This window comes from Eptesicus fuscus, chromosome 1 (assembly GCF_027574615.1).
Source record: "Eptesicus fuscus isolate TK198812 chromosome 1, DD_ASM_mEF_20220401, whole genome shotgun sequence".
Lineage (NCBI taxonomy): Eukaryota > Metazoa > Chordata > Mammalia > Chiroptera > Vespertilionidae > Eptesicus > Eptesicus fuscus.
In genome coordinates, this window is record NC_072473.1 from 132,599,589 (window position 1) to 132,618,171 (window position 18,583).

At 39.0% G+C, this 18,583-nt stretch overlaps 1 protein-coding gene across 1 annotated transcript in view; it reads left to right on the top strand.

The window, feature by feature from the left end:
• EFHC2 (EF-hand domain containing 2) overlaps positions 1–18,583 on the top strand; it is a 150,792-nt gene that overhangs the window by 113,414 nt on the left and 18,795 nt on the right. Inside the window, exons 12-13 of the mRNA XM_008153057.3 lie at positions 9,722–9,919; positions 11,629–11,721. Of these exons, the coding sequence (XP_008151279.1) occupies positions 9,722–9,919; positions 11,629–11,721 (291 nt within the window). The remainder of the gene's footprint in view (positions 1–9,721; positions 9,920–11,628; positions 11,722–18,583) is intronic.

Genomic DNA, 18,583 nt, shown 5'->3' on the forward strand with positions numbered 1-18,583 from the left:
GTTAGTTCCTGTTATGAATACTCGGGATAGCTCCTCTGGTGTACCATCCTCTTGCTCTCCTTGTATCTTTGAGGATATGGTTTTTTCTTCCTTTTCTCCCAAACTCTTTCCCCTACCTGCCCTACTTCTCTGAGTGGTAAATTGTTTTTTATCTTTGAGGTCTGCTCCACTACCACCTCTGCTGTGAGGCCTTCCTGGATTTCCTGCTATGTGTATATATACATGCCAGACTGGATGAGGGGTACTATCACTGAGCTTTTGGACATAGCCTTATTGTGGCCCTTTTTCTACTTTGTTGACTTCACTTGCCTTCTGGTCTGCGATTAACTTTAGGGTACAGATATTGAGGGTTGGGGGTTGAATCTAGTCTATTTCTCTCTTATCAATGTGAGAGAGAAACATTGATTGGCTGTCTCCTGTAGATGTCCTGTCTGGGGATCAAACTCGTAACCTAGGAATGTGCCCTGACCAGGAATTGAACACACAACCTTTTGGTATACTGGACAACACTCCAACCAACTGAGCTACTCGGTCAGGGCTACCACAGCTTTTTTACCTACTCATCTACTGATGGGTAGTTGGGCTGCTTCCAAATCTTGGCTATTGTAAATAATGCTTCAGTGAACATAGGGATGCTTATATTCTTTTGGATTAGTGATTCAGGTTTCTTTGGATATATTCCCAGAAGTGGAATCTCTGGGTCATAAGACAGTTCCATTTTTAATTTTTTGAGGAAACTCCATACTGGTACAACAGTGGTGTACTGCATTCTGACCAGCAGTGTACTAGGGATCTTTTTTCTCCACATCCTTCCCAACACTTGTTGTCTGTTGACCTATTGACGGTAGCCATTCTGCCAGGTGTGAGGTGACATCTCATTGTGGTTTTAATTTGCATCTCTCTGATAGTGAGGTTGAGCATCTTTTTATATGTCTATTGGCCATCTGTATGTCCTTTTTGGAGAGCTAAGCACATAATTTTAAATACAGACAAATGGTTATGCATAAAGATATTCATTGTGACATTATTTAAATAAAAATTGGAAAAAAGCCCATGAAATATCCAATAAGTTTAGCATTTTGGTTTCAGAAGGATATGTGATAAAATGAAATCTATTAGTTATATGAAAAAAACAGAGTATAAAATGTTTACAACTATTAAGAAAAAAAAAGCAATTAATACCCATTTATAGAAAAGAGACTACAAAGAAGTATACCAGAATGTTTACTTGGTTGTATTTGCTTGGTGGGAATGTATGTGGTTTTCCTTTTGTTTCTATTAAACATTAATTCTGTATAATTAGAAATGTATTCTTTTTATGATGGAATAAAGCAGATAAATTTTATATTTTAAAGTGTGTGTTTAGACAGAATTAAGACTCTAATTATATATATTTTTGGATATGTTTTTATCGGAGTAAGTTTTGAGTTTAGTGGTAAGTTGATTGTAAGCACCCAGAGGGCACAGGCCTGGTCTTGTGTTCAGCCTATTTAATGTCAATATATTATCTGTGGGCTTATATGGGGTCGCCCTCCCTGTAAGCCACACCCTACCCTCCCTTGTAGTATGACCACTAAAACATTTGGCAACCAGTAAGAGTTAAAAACAGAAATCCAAACAAGTGAAGTTTTCTTGGAGACAAGTAATCTTTGAACACAGAATGGGTATTAATGAAAAAGAAGGTGGTAGAAAATGAATAACTTTGCTTGTAAATGTAATGAATATTCATTCCTTTCTGCCCACATTGCAAGTTAAGCACCATCATTTGTTGTTACCAAAAATCTTGACATGATTAAAAAAAACACTGCTGTTGTCTTAGCTTGATTAAATGCATATTGTACCAAATTGTAGAAAAATTAGAGATGAACATTTTAAAGAGTTTCTCTACAAAGAATATTGTTAATAAAATACAGCAATTTCTCTTAACTGCATGAGAAAATCTCATTTTGTTTGGCTATACTTAAATAGCCCCAAAGTCGAGTACACCAAGACATACCGGATTTCAAACTAAATAAATCAAAATTACCATGTACATTCCACTACATGTCAAAACAGGAAAAGCCATAGTATTTGATGTGAAATGAAGATTAGAGCAGTAACAGAGAAATCTAGAAGCTGCTTACATTTATTTGGAATAAGAAAACAGGGTCAGTGATTTTCAATGCAGATGTACTTCTCTTCCAGAAAATATATCAAAAAGTCAATTTACAAAGCAGATGGACTTGGAAGTAATTATTTATACTGAAAAAAGATTATTTTGTTTCCAAATGACTTATTTAAGGGTTCAGTGTGCTTCCTTGTCATTATGAACTTGACAGAAATTAGAGGAATTTAAAACTAAGGTCTTAGGTGCCATTGCCTACTAAAAATGACCAAAATGAAGACGCAGTATTTTTCTATGTAATAGAGAGTAAAAGTGGGCATCTCATTTGATTTCTAAGACTTAAGCATTTGTGCAGCTTCTAAAATATTATCCATTATATACAGAAAGACACACCTGGAGTTTATTACGTTCTCAATTCAGACTTAATCCTGAATATGACTATTTAAAATAAGTGCATCATTTTGCTTTCATATTCTGCTGATAAATTCTATTATTTCAGTCATCAAAAATATTTTATATTTTTTCAAAGTCAACTTGCTTAAAAGAAATAGCTTTCAGTTTAATACAACTTGAATCTCCACTGTGGAATGATGAGAATACTAAAAACTTCTATTATTTATTGAGTGCTTATACTCCAGGTATTACACTAAATGCTTTTCATATCTTGCTAATTTAGCCCTCATTTTTTTATGTATTCAGCAAACTAGTTACTGTAGAGGGCTTACTGTGTGCCAGGGGCTATTTTAGATGTCGGGGATTCAGCAGTGAACAAAATAGATGAATCACCCTACCCTTTGTGGAATTTACGTTCTACTCAGCAGGGGCCAAGGCGGGAGATAAGTTAGATATACAAAATAAGAAAGTAAATGTTATACTATGTTGGAGAATAATGAATGCCACTGAAGAAAAGAAAGCAGAGAAGGGGGTTGGGGAAAGACAGACTTGTAGGGGGGAGGGGTCACTTCAGCAAAAGCCTCAAGGAAAAGATGATACTTGAGTAAGGTGACCAGATTTTAACATTGGTAAAGCGGGACACCATTGACTGGGAGTGGGGGGGGGGTGGTGGGGGGGGGGCGGTTCTTGATTAAAAATTTGGTCTATATGGAGCAACAAAAATTTTCATAGAATGCAAAAATAGTATTGTAATATATTTTTTTAAAATTTCAACGTAAGTACAATTTACAAATATAATAAATAAAAAATTATGTATAGTATTATTTTATTCTTTGGCATATTTCTCATTTGAGTGAATATTTTTTAGTAGATTGCTGTCGTTGTTTAAAAGGTCATGAATTTTCCGTAACGTAAGTCATAAGTGTCACTTTCAAGGCTGGCGCTAGACTTTTTGCCGCCACTATAAAATATAAATAATATGAGTACTGTCTGCTAAATTCAATAAATAAATTAAATAAATTACTTACCTAAATTATCTGAATAGCTGATTTGTAATGACATCACTTGTTTAACTAGCTTACTAGCACGCAGTATGATGTGTATCATCTGAGAGACAGTTACAAAATGTTTTCGTCGTTGCCAATCCCCAAAAATGCCATTGTTCATTCAGTCCAAACAATGGTGGTTGAATTCTAACAACTGATCAACAATGCGAACTTTGATAAGCAGTTCTCGATAATCAGTTCTCAACAATTATTTGTTATTATTAAAGTTTAACATTATAAAATTAACAAGAATAATATAAAACTCATATCCTGGCTAAATAGCCACATGGCCGCCGAAAACCGTCTATTCCCTTCCCGTTCTCCCGCCGTTCCCTAGCTTGTCGTGCATTCTTTCCAAAAATCGGGACTTTTTTAAAACGCCACGGGACGTGGGACAAATTGTTAAAAATTGGGACTATCCCGCCAAAAGCGGGACGTCTGGTCACCTTATACTTGAGCAACTGAGAAGATGCATTCCAGGTAAAGGGAGCAGCAACTGAGAAGATGCATTCCAGGTAAAGGCAGGATTTTCTGCTCTGTATGGGCAGCTTAAGCTGACAAATGTAAGAGAAAGCCCGAGGGAGTATAGGATGTGAGTAGGTGCAAAGACCCTGAAGTTGGAGCATGCTCTTTCTCAAGACAGTTACATAGTCTGCTTGAATTTTAAACCATGGCTGTGTAATTCAAAAGCTCACACTTTCCCCACTAAATCACACCACCTCCCAATTGCAAACAGGTTTGTGACATACGCTGGAGTAGATGATTTTCTTATAGTCTGCAGTGATCTCTTTCCCCCTTTTTCTCTGGATTTTCTTGGCTTCTCTGGTGAGGCTACCATGTCACACAACTCTAAAGGACACCTTTTATACCATCAGTCTGTAAATGCACTCTCTAGAGGTGGGCAGTAGCCAGCCTAAGTGGCCATATGGGCTTTTCTCCAGTGAGGTTGAAGAGCTTTATAAATGGTTTTGAACTATGATCGGTAGCAAAATCTGTTTGGTTAGACCAGTGGTCGGCAAACTCATTAGTCAACAGAGCAAAATATCAACAGTTACAACGATTGAAATTTCTTTTGAGAGCCAAAGTTTTTAAACTTAAACTTCTTCTAACGCCACTTCTTCAAAATAGACTCATCCAGGCCGTGGTATTTTGTGGACGAGCCACACTCAAGGGGCCAAAGAGCTGCATGTGGCTCTCGAGCCGCAGTTTGCCGACCACGGGGTTAGACATTTGTATTGGCCCCACTTTGATGTAGCTTTCTATTTTTCCTTCCTCAACACACATATTCCACCAGTTACCTCTACCACTGTCTGCCATCTGGCAACTCATTAGTCCAACAGTATTCCAGACTCGGATGCAAGTGATGGGAAGGCAGGATTTTCTGCTCTGTATGGGCAGCTTAAGCTGACAAATGTAAGAGAAAGCCCTAGGGAGTAGAGGATGTGAGTAGGTGTGCCAGGCTCTTGATTAAAGGACATGAAATTCATTTTACTTTATGAATATGATATTGAGGGAAATGATAAAGGGTACTACCAAATTGTATAAAAACGATGACTTGATTTAATTAAGACTCAACCAGATTTTCTTATAAGCCTTAGAGCCCAAGGCTTCCACTCTTGAAATATTGTTTACATCAAAAATTTTTTTTTAGTTTGTTTGAAAGACATTGCTTAGACTTTAACAATTCAATATGCAAGAAAATATCCTGAGATTCAGAACTTTAAAATGCGGTTTCAATCTACCATTACTTGACTGGGTTACTTTAATGGAATTATGTCTCGTAAAACTGGCACATTTCAAGTTTCAAAATTTTGCACAGTTACCTCAATGTCCTAGAGCAGTTTGGCATTGTTTTTTGGAGTCTTATGACTTTAATAACAAAAACAGAGAAAATCATAGTAGTGTCCCTTATAATATTAACTAAAAAATGTTATGATGATCTGTAGTGCAATGTTGGGTAAAGGTGAAGATGACTTGCCATTTGAATCTTTCAGATTAACAATAGTAATCACAGAACACCAGTCAATACAATTACAGCTGCTTTTTAGAAATTGATTTCAGAGAGGAAGGGAGGGGCAAAGAGAGATAGAAACATCAATGATGAGAAAGAATAATTGATCAGCCACCTCCTGCATGCCCCAGAATAGGGATCGAGCCCAACAACCCAGGCATGTGCACTTGACCAGAATTGAACCCAGGACCCTTCAGTCCCCTGGCTGATGCTCCATCCACTGAGCCAAACCAGCTAGGGCTACAGATACTTTTTAAAATGCATTTTTATTTCTCTTAAATGATTGGGCAGGAAGTACCAAGATCTTATTTCAGACCTTATTTCAGGTTCACGCTTGAAGGTTTAGGTGAGGAATGGCTATATGTGATGGAAGTTGGTTTTATTTTTGTAGTTGCTGCTAAGTAAAAATGGAGTATGCAGAAAACAAGTTGACGGGTCTTTAATAGGTTAAACATAGAATTACTATGTTATCCAGCAATTTGACTCCTGCGTATATATTGAAAACAGATATTTAAACAAAAATTTGTACATGAGTGTTCAGACAGCACTATTCATAATAGCCAAAATGTGGAAATAACCCATATGTTCATCATTACATGAATGAATAAGCGAAATGTGGTACGTTCATACAATGGAATATTATTCAGCCATAAAAGGAATGAAGTACTGACACATGCTACAACATGGATGAACATCAAAATACTATTCTAAGTGAGAAAAGTCAAACAGAACAGACCATACTGTATGATTCCATTTAGTGGTTGCCAGATGGGCAGAGAGCTAGTGGTGAGGAGGCAAATGGAGAGACTTCTTCTTTGGGGTGATGAAATGTTCTGGAAGTAGATAGAGGTGGTGATTGTGCCACATTGTGAGAGTGCTAAATGTCACTAATGGTAAATTTTATATTATGTGTATTTTACCACCACAACACAAATGGAGTGTGCACCTTTTGATAACATTCCTATTTTGTGGTGAAGCCCATTAAAGATTGATAGGGTGGGGTGAGTCCTAAAGAATGGGTAGTGGCAAGCTCAGGGGACGTGGTGGCGGCCTCTTGAGTCCTGCAAAACAAGACTTGTACTTTCTGATTGGGATCGCTGGTGCAGGGACCTGCCACGTGACTAAGAACACTTTTAAGTCTGGGAGAGCTTGTTTGAAATTCTCACATAAAACCATGGAAAGTCATGGAATACTGAGCCATTTAAAACCCAAGCATACAGAAACCCAGAAGATATAAATTTTAACTGCAGTAAGGCCAGGATAATTTCAGTTTATCCAATGAAAAGAAAAATAAACTTTTACAGCCTCGTAGTGCTAGAATCAGTTTAGTTAAAGGTGTGTGGAAAGTTTCTCATTATTGCCGCATACATCTTTTCCCTGATCCTTGGGTGTGTGCCACTCCTTCACACCATTTCCTACCCTCAAAAGGAAAAAGCTTTCAAGTGTTTTTTCTCTGATTATGAAAGTAATATTTGATTATTATAAAAATTCAGAAAAAGCGTACTATATCTATTGATATCCATATCTATCTATCTATCTATCTATCTATCTATCTATATCTATCTATCTATATCTATCATCTATCTATCATCTATCTATCTATCCACCTACCTACCAACAATCAATCAGCAATAATGCTGTAGATTTCATAGCATGTATCCTTCCAGTCTTTTCTTCTATGAATTTATACACTGAGTGGCCAGATGATGATGATCTCTGAACGCATAATAATCTGGCCACTCAGTGTATATCCTATATAATAAAAGGCTAATATGCAAATTGTCCCCTCAATCAGGAGTTCGACCAGCAGGCAGGCCGGCCAATCACCCATGTCCCCTCCCCTTGGCCAGGCTGGCCGGACCCCACCCATGCACGAATTCATGCACTGGGCCTCTAAAATACACACACACACACACACACAGTATATATATATATATAGTATATATATATATATATATATATATATATAGTATATATATATACTGTATATATATACTGTATATATACACTGAGTGGCCAGATTATTATGCATTCAGAGATCATAATTGGCCACTCAGTGTATGTACCACTATCTTCAGTTTCATTGGGATCATACTACATTTAACAACATAGTATGGACATCTTTCATACCAGTAAATACCAATAAACAACACACTGTTCATGGTTGCATAGTGTTTATTTTATGTACATGTCATGACTGATTATTCCATGACCAATGTTCTGAATGAGCCAGGGGATTTCCTGGGAGTGGTTACTTTGTGGTCACTTACCAGTCAGTCAGAGATGGTTGGTGACTCAGGGTTTCTGAAAGTTTCTTTTATTTATGCTGGTCAGTTATAGCCCTCAAAGCAGAGGTAATGAATGGTAAAAGGAATACATGTTTGGAAACATTATCTCAAAACCCACTGCCTTAAGAAGCTTTCCCTGACTAAGTCCTATTCCATCTGGTCATTTTGTCTTCTGTGTTCCAACAGAAGGGGACATAGTATGCAAGAGCATGGGCTTTGGAGCCAGGTGGCAAGGGTTCACATTCTGGCTTTTGCGACATTGGGCATAAAAATTAACATTTCTGTGCCTCAGTGTTCTCATCTGTAAAATGAAGATAATAGTAGATGAGATGACCGTGGCAGCACAGCACCTGAATGAATGAATGAATGAATGGCAAGATTTCTTACTATTACTCAGTTCTTCAATTGTCCCTCCCAGTTTGTGGTTGTGAGAGCTCATCTGTATGCTTGGGAAGCCCTATTTGATTATAGACTCTGAAAATTTCAGATGCCAAAGTAACTTTACAGTATTTCACACACAGTGAGCCCCCAGCCAATATTGCTGATTGATGGACCTAAACTAACTTGCTGCAGTTGTGAAGTCTTCTTGATTGAATTTGGCCTTATATTTTATTTGACAAAATGAAACCCCCAGAAACCCTGAGAAGTGGATGTAGGCGAAATGCAGTTCCTTGAGATAGGTGAACATCATAACTGGGCTTTCCTACACTCTAAGGAAATTCTTGACCAGGAGAACCCAGGATTCTCAAATGACAGTGATAATGAGAAGAAATACATAAAAGAACTGAAAGCCATTGTTCTGAAAGACCAGTCTACAGCAGAAGAGCATATAAAATCTTGTATTCCTTCATTTATTCGGTATTCTAGGGAACTGAATTATTTCCAGCAAGTAAATTTTCTAGATGATGAAAGTTTATTCATTGAACCACCATAACAGTTTGCATTTTAATGATTTTGATGTAATACTTTCTAATGCATTCTGCATGGTTTATAGGTTTCATATAGAGAAAAAACAATTCAGCCTATTTGTCAGGCTTTGAATCTGCATCATTATTATGTTGTCATTTTTTAAGCTTTGCCCAATAATCTCAATGCCATTTGCCTTCTAAAGACTCAGACAACTGTACCCTTACACAGCTCTTTTCATTTTTTTTAAATTATATTTTTATTGATTTTAGAGAGGAGGGGAGAGGGAGAGACAGAAACATTAATCATGAGAGAGAATCATCCATCAGCTGCCTCCTGCACACCCCCCACTGGTATTGAGCCACAACCAGGGCATGTGCCCTGACCAGGAATTGAACCATGACTTCCTGGTTCATAGGTTGACACTCAACCACTGAGCCATGCTGGCTGGGTTTTTTTCACTTTTTTCTTTCTTTTATTCCCTCACTGGCAGGGTGTGTCAGTTTTTACTTTTTACTACAGAAATGTGCTTAAGCTTTCCCCATATCCAAAACTTCTTTTTCATTTACTGATTTATATATTTTATACCCTGGGAAACCAAAATTCCAAGTCTGTTACTATTTTGTGTAAAGTAAGATTAACAGGCATTTCATGAAATCATGCATTTAGTGATAGGTTTTTTGACCATTCAAGGACTTTAAAATTTTACTTCCTGGTTGTAGGCTATTATCAGGTAGAAGTTTGACTCTGGGAAATATACCATTTTATTAGCTCTTAGTGCTAATGGTTTTCTATTCTAGCACTGGTACCTTCTTGCCATTCATAAGTAGAGTAATTAAATTAAAAAAACAATCACCTATCCTCTATGCAGTTGGTAAAAGTTTGTAAAATGAGATTTGGGTATTTTTAATAGAAAGTGAAGGAAAATATTCTTACTTATAACTTCATGAGTGTTTTTCCATTTTCTTTATAGAAACATACTGATGGATATAACTGTTGATGGACTCTCAGAGCAACAATTTATAACCATTGTACGTCACTATGGAGTGCCTGAGAAACCATGTCCAAATGGGACTACTCTACTTGCAATGGCTCATGAACAGTTCAGGAAAATTTTTTATGAGGATTTTGATAAACTCATTTCTTACTGTGAATATGAAGATCGAAAAAAGTAAGCTTTTATTGATTCTAATAAGTAATTTAAGTTTCTGTGAACCTGACTACTGAAGAAATGTATATTTTATCAAAATGGGAAAAAAGAAAATTGACATCTCATAATATTCTACTGTTCAGCAAAGCCACCTGAAATCATTTTTGGAGAGTATCTGGGTGAAAATATTTTATAGTGATGGTGAGCTTTGTTTGTTGATGCACTTCAAAAGAATAGGATGCTCCTTTGCATTTTGTTTTAATTAGTTTCTAGAAGCTTTCAACTGAAATATAGCAAATTAAGATGTTAGGTTTAATCCTGAGATTTCTTCTTACGTTATTTTAGTGATAACTGGGCTTTATAAATGAGACTTTTGTAATATACAGAATAAGGAGCTTGCAAGTAAACTTTTTAAAGAATTTCTTCAAAATTATTTTTTCTTGAAAATAATGAAGTTAAGCATAATCTATTTCTAGTACATTTATCATGTTTGTATTAAGCTTATTAAGTCATTGTTATTAACAACTGGAGCCCCACCTAAATATGTTTTGGTATTCATCTTACCCACAGACCTGATAGAGAGAGTGTGTGGGTATTTATCTGGAGTTAGAAAATCTAAGTTTTAACTCTAGGTTCTAATTTTGTTTACTGCACATCACTGCAATCACTCTTCCTAATGACCCCTTTCTCAATCCCCAACCCTGAAGTGTGCGCCCAAGTAGCCAGCTGCACACCCAAATCTTTGAAGATCCTAAAGTTCATCTTAATAATGAACATGATTTTTTCCGAATCCATAATATATCCTTGCTGATTTTTTATAAAAATTGTATTTTTCCTTTCATCTTTATGTTTCCTTGAACCTCTCAGAGGATGTGTGGCCTGAGCTTTGCATTACTCTGGCCCTGCCTTCTACCTTGGTGCTACTCCTTCCCCAGGGTGAAAAGTGTGGCCTTCCTTCACTAAAGGAACATCTCTTCAGAATAGTGGAGCTGATTGGTTAGACATCTTTGATATTTTTTTTTTTAGATCTATCAAGCTTTATTCTAGACATAAATTTTGTCATAATTTTATAACCTCATTGTAAAGAAAGAAGCCCACTTTATTTCCTGTTGGTCCTAATTTTGCCTGTTGCCTGGAAGAACATTGACTGAGTGAGAACATTGGACAAGGATTTCTGTGCCCCCAGCAGGCTGGGGAAGATTACTGTTAGGCTGCTCTGGAGAAAACATGTGACAAAATTGAGGTGAATGTTAAGGCCCCTGCTGGGGCTTCCAGGTTGTAAGGTTTGGGTCCAAGGAGAAGAGTAGGAAAATACCCTCCACTTGTGTTGGAGGCTCTAGATGCCTGTCAAATTAAGAGATGTTTTCAAATATCAGAACCATTTTTGAATGGTGGTCAAGAATGCAGGTGGATTACTTAGAGCAACACTCATGACTACAGCTTTAATAAGCTACTATCACCAACCAAGAATCTGAATCTTGATGGAAAGACCTTTGTAAGGACAGAATCTGATGAGTTTTGAAATGAAAAAATTTGATGAAATACAATATGACTGTTTTTCCTTACTGTGAATTCCAATATCAATTTTCATACTTATTTCCATGTGTACAATTTTAGAATACAATGTATTTTTTCCTATAGCATGCAATTGTTACTTGAAAGACCCAAAGTATATATAAGCTCATTTATTTTGTTTTACATATAGTAATCATATTTTGTTTTCAATATAGTAAAAATAAATTGCCCAGCAACCGCATCAGAAAGCTGTGCAAGGCCGCCAGGTTGCCTTTGACTGATGAACTTCTGCAGTCCTTAGTGTCCAAGTAAGTGAGATCTGCATCCTTCATGGGAATTATCCTTCATGTTTTTCTTTAAGGGACTATTCCTGGTTTTCCATTTACCTTTCATTACCTTTGATTTACCCTTGACTCTTTTGATTATATTATTGATGACACACCTCCATTTTAACTACTACAAAAGAAAAAGTTAATTGTGATTTAAATGTTAGAGAGCCTATTATGAATTACTAGAGGCCCGGTGCACAGGATTCAGGTACTGGTGGGGGACGTGGCCTGCAGGGATAGGCCCACAGCAGGAGCAGCTGCTCATCCCGGTCAGCCAAGTGGCTGTGGACCCGCCCTCTGAGCGACTGTTCCCACTGTGGGAGCGCACTGACCATGAGGGGGCAGCTCCTGTATTGAGTGTCTGCCCCCTGGTGGTCAGTGCACGTCATAGCGACTGGTCGACTGGTTGTTCTGGTTGTTATGCTGTTCAGTCACTGGGCTTTTATTATATAGGATTATTTTATCTTCTTACCATTAAGACACACTTGCATATACATAGGATGTGGAGAAAAATGAAAATGTACAACTTAATTGGTTATGAGGGAGGGTATTAGATGTAAAATTCAGGGCATATTTTTCAAAGCAGTAGTTCTTGATGGCTAAAGACATGCCATAAGAGGACATAGTGTTATTAGCACAGGGCTCTATCTTGCTAGAGCACCAGATGTAAAGCATAGAGATTCTAATGTCGCAAAAGGAAAGCATGGTGAACTGCTTTATAAAACAAATCATTTATCCTGTTGAACCTAACTTTTGACTTCCTGGCACCACCTTAAAACCACATAGACTCTGGTCATCTTTTATGCTTCCTATGGCTTTACTCCAGCACCTCCTCTGATATACTTACCTTGATAACAATGACATTTTGGTTGCATACTAGATATTTCTATCATTGCTTTGAATATATTATCTCATTTCCTTTGTGAAAACAATTTGGTGAAATCAGAACTATTATCGTCCTATAGTACATGAAGATGTATTAAGGTTTAGAGAGATGATTTTGCGCAGAGTTGCATAGTCTAGAATAAGATCTGTGACTTAACTACTGGACCTTTCTAACCATTTTGAATTATTGTCTAAATAGCCATTAGGTTAGAATATATTGACAGTTCTGTCTCCTTCCTGCTGCTTCTCACTCTCTCATCTCCATTCCCACTATTTTCACTCTTGTTTGGACCCACATTTATTCTTGACTTTTTCAGGGTTTCCACATTGTTCTTTCTTCCACTAATCGCTTAATTTTAAAATCTATCTTTACATACAGCAGCTAAGTACCTTAGAGAAAAAAATATCATAATGCAATTCATCTACTCACAAACCTTCTGTACCATCTCAAAGAAAGACCAAACTCCTTAGCTTTGAACTCTTTTTCTCCATCATGGAGCTTAGGGTTGCCATTTGGAGCATTGTTCTCAGGCAGGGTCCTGAGTTGGGAGTCATCATCTGAGACAAAAGGAGAATGGCAAGAACATATAAAACTTAATCCCATGTGGGAGAACTAGGATCCAAGGTGTCAGGAGGGGGATCAAGAAGACGGCCAGCCCTGACTGGTGTTGGGGCATCATCTCATACACAGAAAAGGTGGCACGTTTGATTACCTGTCAAGGCACATGCCCACAATGCAGTTTGATCCCTGGTCAGGATGCATATGAGAGGCAGCAGATCTATGTTTCTTTCTCATATCAATGTCCCCTCTCCCCGTCTCTTTACTCTCTCCAAAATCAATTAAAAAACTTATTTTTGGGTGAGGATTAAAAAAAAATAAAAGGGCCATTCTACTTGGATGTGGGTGTGCTGTGCATTTGATTGATATGGGGTTTTGTACATCTGCTCTATTTGCTTATACTTGCTAGCAGCAGGGTGAAGGATAACTAGGTCATCCTGGTGTAAAAGACCTGAGATGAAGTAAGCAGACCTAGGAGTCAGGCTTCTTCACAGTTAACAGATTCCCAAAGCTCCCCTTCCCATTCCCACTGGTCAAGCCAAATGGGCCAGTTAGCATTTCACATGGATACCTTCTGCCTTCCCACTTTTGTTTGCCTTTTTTCTTACTATATTTTTTCAGTATAGAATAACTTTCCTTTTTTTTTCACTTGCTGAAATCTTGCTTTTCCTTTAAAACTCTTTTCAAGTAGCACCACATCCATGAAGCCATCCCAGATTGCTTGGCTGACAGTGATTATCTCCTCTTAAGGATTCTCACAACACTATTTATGTTTCTATTTTTGGCCCTCCCCTTTCTATTTTTGGCCCTCCCCTTGAAAATTTGTGACTGATGTTTGATCTATTCAAATGCAGACCTACTTCTAACCTGTTTGATTTACCACATATAAGCAAACAGTGTATTGTTGCATGAACCTCATATTCCTTACCTCTAGAATGAGATAACAATACCCATTTCCCAGTGTTTCTGAGTATGAATTGAGATAACATAGATAAAATACTGCCCCTGGGTCTAAGTATTGATTGGGAACTAGGAGAGTAGTTTAAGTTGGAATCCATAGACCACACACTCTGACTTAGAAATGAACTGGAAGAAACCTATGTACTTTTACATAGACGAAGTTTTGTTTTTAACAATTGGATCTGAATGCCTTTCACATTTTAAGCTGTTTTGTAGTCAGGCAACTATGGATGTTTATTAGATTATCTCTTGATGGCCTCAAGGATGCGTTATCCTGGGAAGTCCAGAATGTGGGAGTCTGGCCTCTGGAGGACCTACATGTGTCTTATCCAATACTGGGGCCACCAAGTCATCATCCTCTCATTTTCTCAGCAAACTGTTTTGTCTTTGCTTTAAAATTTGACATTAAAGGCAGAGACTATTCCACAACTCACTTTGAGGTCCTCCTAGTCTCAGAACACATCTGCCTCTGAGCCCAGCTTAGCTTCAAGGAGGTCATCCCTCTGAGTCACTAAGCTAACCATGTTCAGTCTAACTTTGACTCTAATTGTGCAGTGACCCTTCTTGACACTCAGGAGAAACTTCAGACTAATCAGATTAGAAAATGTCTCATTCTCATTCCCCTCTCCCTCCAATATGCCCTGCCACGATTTGGGTCACATGCTTGGTGTTTTGCATCATCTCCACAGATTCCTTTCAAAGACTGCCCTAATTCCTAATGGGCCCATCAGCCTTCAGCCTACATTTATATTCTGCATTCTTATTGTTCCCCATAGACTCCACAAGGCTTTCCAGAGCCTTGACCAGACTCTCTTTTTGCATAGCCCTCCTGTGGCACGCTACCAGAGCCCCTCTGACGTCTACAGTCTCCCGTGGGAGGCAGCCGTGGAGTTTGTTTATTTGTTTCAATGCACACTCTGTCCAGGGGCAGTTTTACCTGCCTTGAGATAGAACTGGGCAACTGTTGAACAGCTGTATAGCCCTGAATTCATACCAGCAGACCAAAAACAATATGGCTAATGGTTTGGATGTTTCTTTCACTCAGTGATCGTTACCCATGTGTTTCTCCTGTCCCTGTGTTTTGGTACTAAGGTTTTCCTCTATTCTATTTCTATTTTTCTTGTTATTTAGTGGGTATTTTCCTTATTAGCAAAACTCAAGCTGGAATCAGGACTTTAAAATATTTCCACATCCGGATATCCCAGCCCCCATCAGTTTGTGCTGTGGTAGGTGATATGAGGTCACCTTACTTACCAAATGAAGTCATTTTACTAATGCACAGAGCATCAGACTTAAATATCTATGTTGTGGTACCTATTACCCATTAATAACAGGAGTAGCACTCTGTATTGACATAGTGCCAAGGGCCCTAGAATATTTTGTAAATCCCTGAGCATATTAAGAGGAGAATTTTAGTTGATGGCAGGTATGATTCCTCATTTCATAAATGGAAATATTGAGGTATAAGGAAACTCTCTCAATGAAAGAGCATATACTTCAGGTCAAGATGAATCTCTAATGGAGTCTAATGGAATGACAAGATACCCAAATATTTGTTCCTATCTGAGCTCCTAGGGATAGGGACTATGTCTCATTCATCTTAGCAGCCTCAGGGACTTGTCCTATGCTAGAAGGGGGTAAAAACAGCTTCATTTCTACCAGACCTGAATATGAAGTACAACTGTACTGCCTCCTTTCCATGTGAACCTTGTAAATTGAGTCAACCCCTCTGAGCCTTCATTTGTGTATTAATATTTCCTCAGTGCTATCAAGAAAGTCTGGTTCTCAAACCATAACAAGTATAGAGTATTCTGAGGTCATTCAATTCTGTGTTCCTTGTGGGACTAGGGAGTAAAGAGGTAGCCTCCTTCCCTAATTGTGGACTTCTGAATCGAGACTTGGAATAGTTGGAAATTCAAGTGCAGCTCTTTCCCCAGCAACTCTGCCCCAAGCTAGTCTTTTACAACTGCCTTTGTGCTCCATGGAATGCCTTAGAATTGGTCTCCCAAGAGAGCTGCTGCCTCATCCAGAAATATCAGTTAAAATGGAAAAAGTTAACAGGGCTTTAAAATTATCTCATTATACTCTACCCAACCTCACCCTTTGCCCCCTTCCAGAGGCATGGTTTAGGCTCAAGTTATTTCACCAACAATACCTGGCATTAAAGCTGAGGGGCAAGGGTTGAGCCATGTAGCAGCTATTGTTGCAGTGTTCGGTACACTGGGAAGTTTTCACAGAGAAGGCTCCCTCCCTCCCTCCCTCCCTCCCTCCCTCCCTCCCTCCCTCATCCCTCCCTCCCTCTAATGCTTTCTATATTTTCAAATATAAGGTGATTTGTACTTTAAGAAATTTTTAAATACTCAAAACCACATGGATCAACAGAACATTGATCGTATGTACAGTCTGTACTTGGCAGCTGTGACCTGCCTCACTGAGGTGATCTTTGCTGGGATCACAATTGAAACTTAGAGGCCTGGCTATTTGAGACAACCTGAGTTACTCATTGACAACTTGGGCAATGCCAATTTTCCAACTCTACATGTTTGTTGGCACAGTGGCCCAGAGCTCCAATTTTTTTCTTCAAGTTTCAGGTTTTTAAGAATTTCCCCAGGTGCTTCAGTGAGCACCTCTGGGTTTTCTGGATAATGAACTGAAACCCAACACAATTAAATGGGTATAAAGTGTGTCTTCATTGCCCTCCTTCTTTTCCTGGTCATGCAGCTAGCCCGATCCTGTAAGTTATATGATAGTCTGTGCAGCCGAGTGGAACCCATCTTAGTCTTCAGCAAAATACAGCTACTGCTGCACCTTTTTCCTCCACAGATGGCGGAAATAAAGCAGATCAGCATTATTCCCCGTGACAAGTAGATGGATGGGTTCTACAGTTTTCAAGCCATTCATCATTTTTGGGAAGGGGAGCAAGAACAGCCATCAAATGACACATTAGAGTCATTTTTAAGAACTCCCACGTAGTGAGGCATTGGGAATCATGCTCGGGGTCATTATTTTACAGAGAAGATCCAGATAAATTGCCTCCTCTCCCTTTTCTTCCACAAACATGTCCCTTAGTTTGTTCAGGGAAGGAAGTGGTGGCTTGCTCAAGTATCAAAGGGAAAGAAGAATTTATGGAGATTTTAGGAAAACACTTGAGTGCTGTGAACTGGGAATCTAAAGTATGGAGGCTGACTTTTAACAAGCGTAAGACCACTTAAAAACAAGAATTAGTGTTGCCCTTTAGGGCAGTTACCCTTGAACTCTGTGCACTGATTTCAACAATGTTGTCATACAAAGTTCTTTGAAATTGCTTTTTCCAAAGAATTTCCTCTAGAGTGGCAAGTCATTATCCTTTGACCATGGATGAGTCTTAGCAAGAGCCAAATATTGGAAAAAGAGCAAAGTAGGGGACTCAGGTAGAGTAAACAGGATCTTAATATTTGTGGTCAGAAGTATAGCATGAGCTGGTATACAAGTCATAATTTGAAAGGATGGGTAGGATTTGGCAAATGATGGCCTGTAGTCACAAGGCAGGGAGGATTCCATGATGGGTGACTAGAGAGATAATACTCAGGGTTGAATGTAGGTACTGACCTACTTGTTCTCACTCTCCTAATAGTCAAGCCTTTCTCCATCTCTGAACTGCTTCACCTTGTCTCCTTCTCCTCCAACCTGGACTATTTTTATAACTGGAGCTTCCCTTTGTATCCTAGTCTTCTCTCTCACACAGTGTCATCTAACAATAACATATATTAGACAGAATCTATCCTATATAATAAAAGGCTAATATGCAAATAGATCAAACGGCAGAACAACCAGTTGCTATGACGTGCACTGACCACCAGGGGGGCAGACACTCAACCCAGGAACTGCTCCCTGGTGGTCAGTGCACTCCCACAGGGGGAGTGCTGCTCAGCCAGAAGCCAGGCTCACGTCTGGCAAGTGCAGTGGCGGTGGCAGGGAGCAGGCCTAAGCCATCAGTCGGATATCCCCTGAGGGCTCCCAGACTGCGAGAGGGCACAGGTTGGGCTGAGGGACCGCCCCCCCCCCCAAGTGCATGAATTTTGTGCACCGGGCCTCTAGTATATATATAAAAGCCTAAGCAACTGTTTGACTGGCTGCTATGACATGCACTGACCACCAGGGGGAAGATGCTCAATGCAGGAGCTGCCCCCTGGTGGTCTGTGCACTCCCACAATGGGAACACTGCTCAGCTGACCAATGGGTGCCAGACTGCAGGGCTCACCACAGCTGGCCGCCACAGCCTGTAGACCACAGTGGAGCAGCAGAGAGCCTACAGCAGCAGGCATAGTGGGGCCTGGATGAGCAGGAGCAGCGGGCAGGAGCTGCAGGCAGAAGTGGCAGGCAGTATTGGACAGCCAGTTTCAGCCCGATCCCTGCAGACCACACCCAGGGAACCCACCAGTGCACAAATCTGTGCAC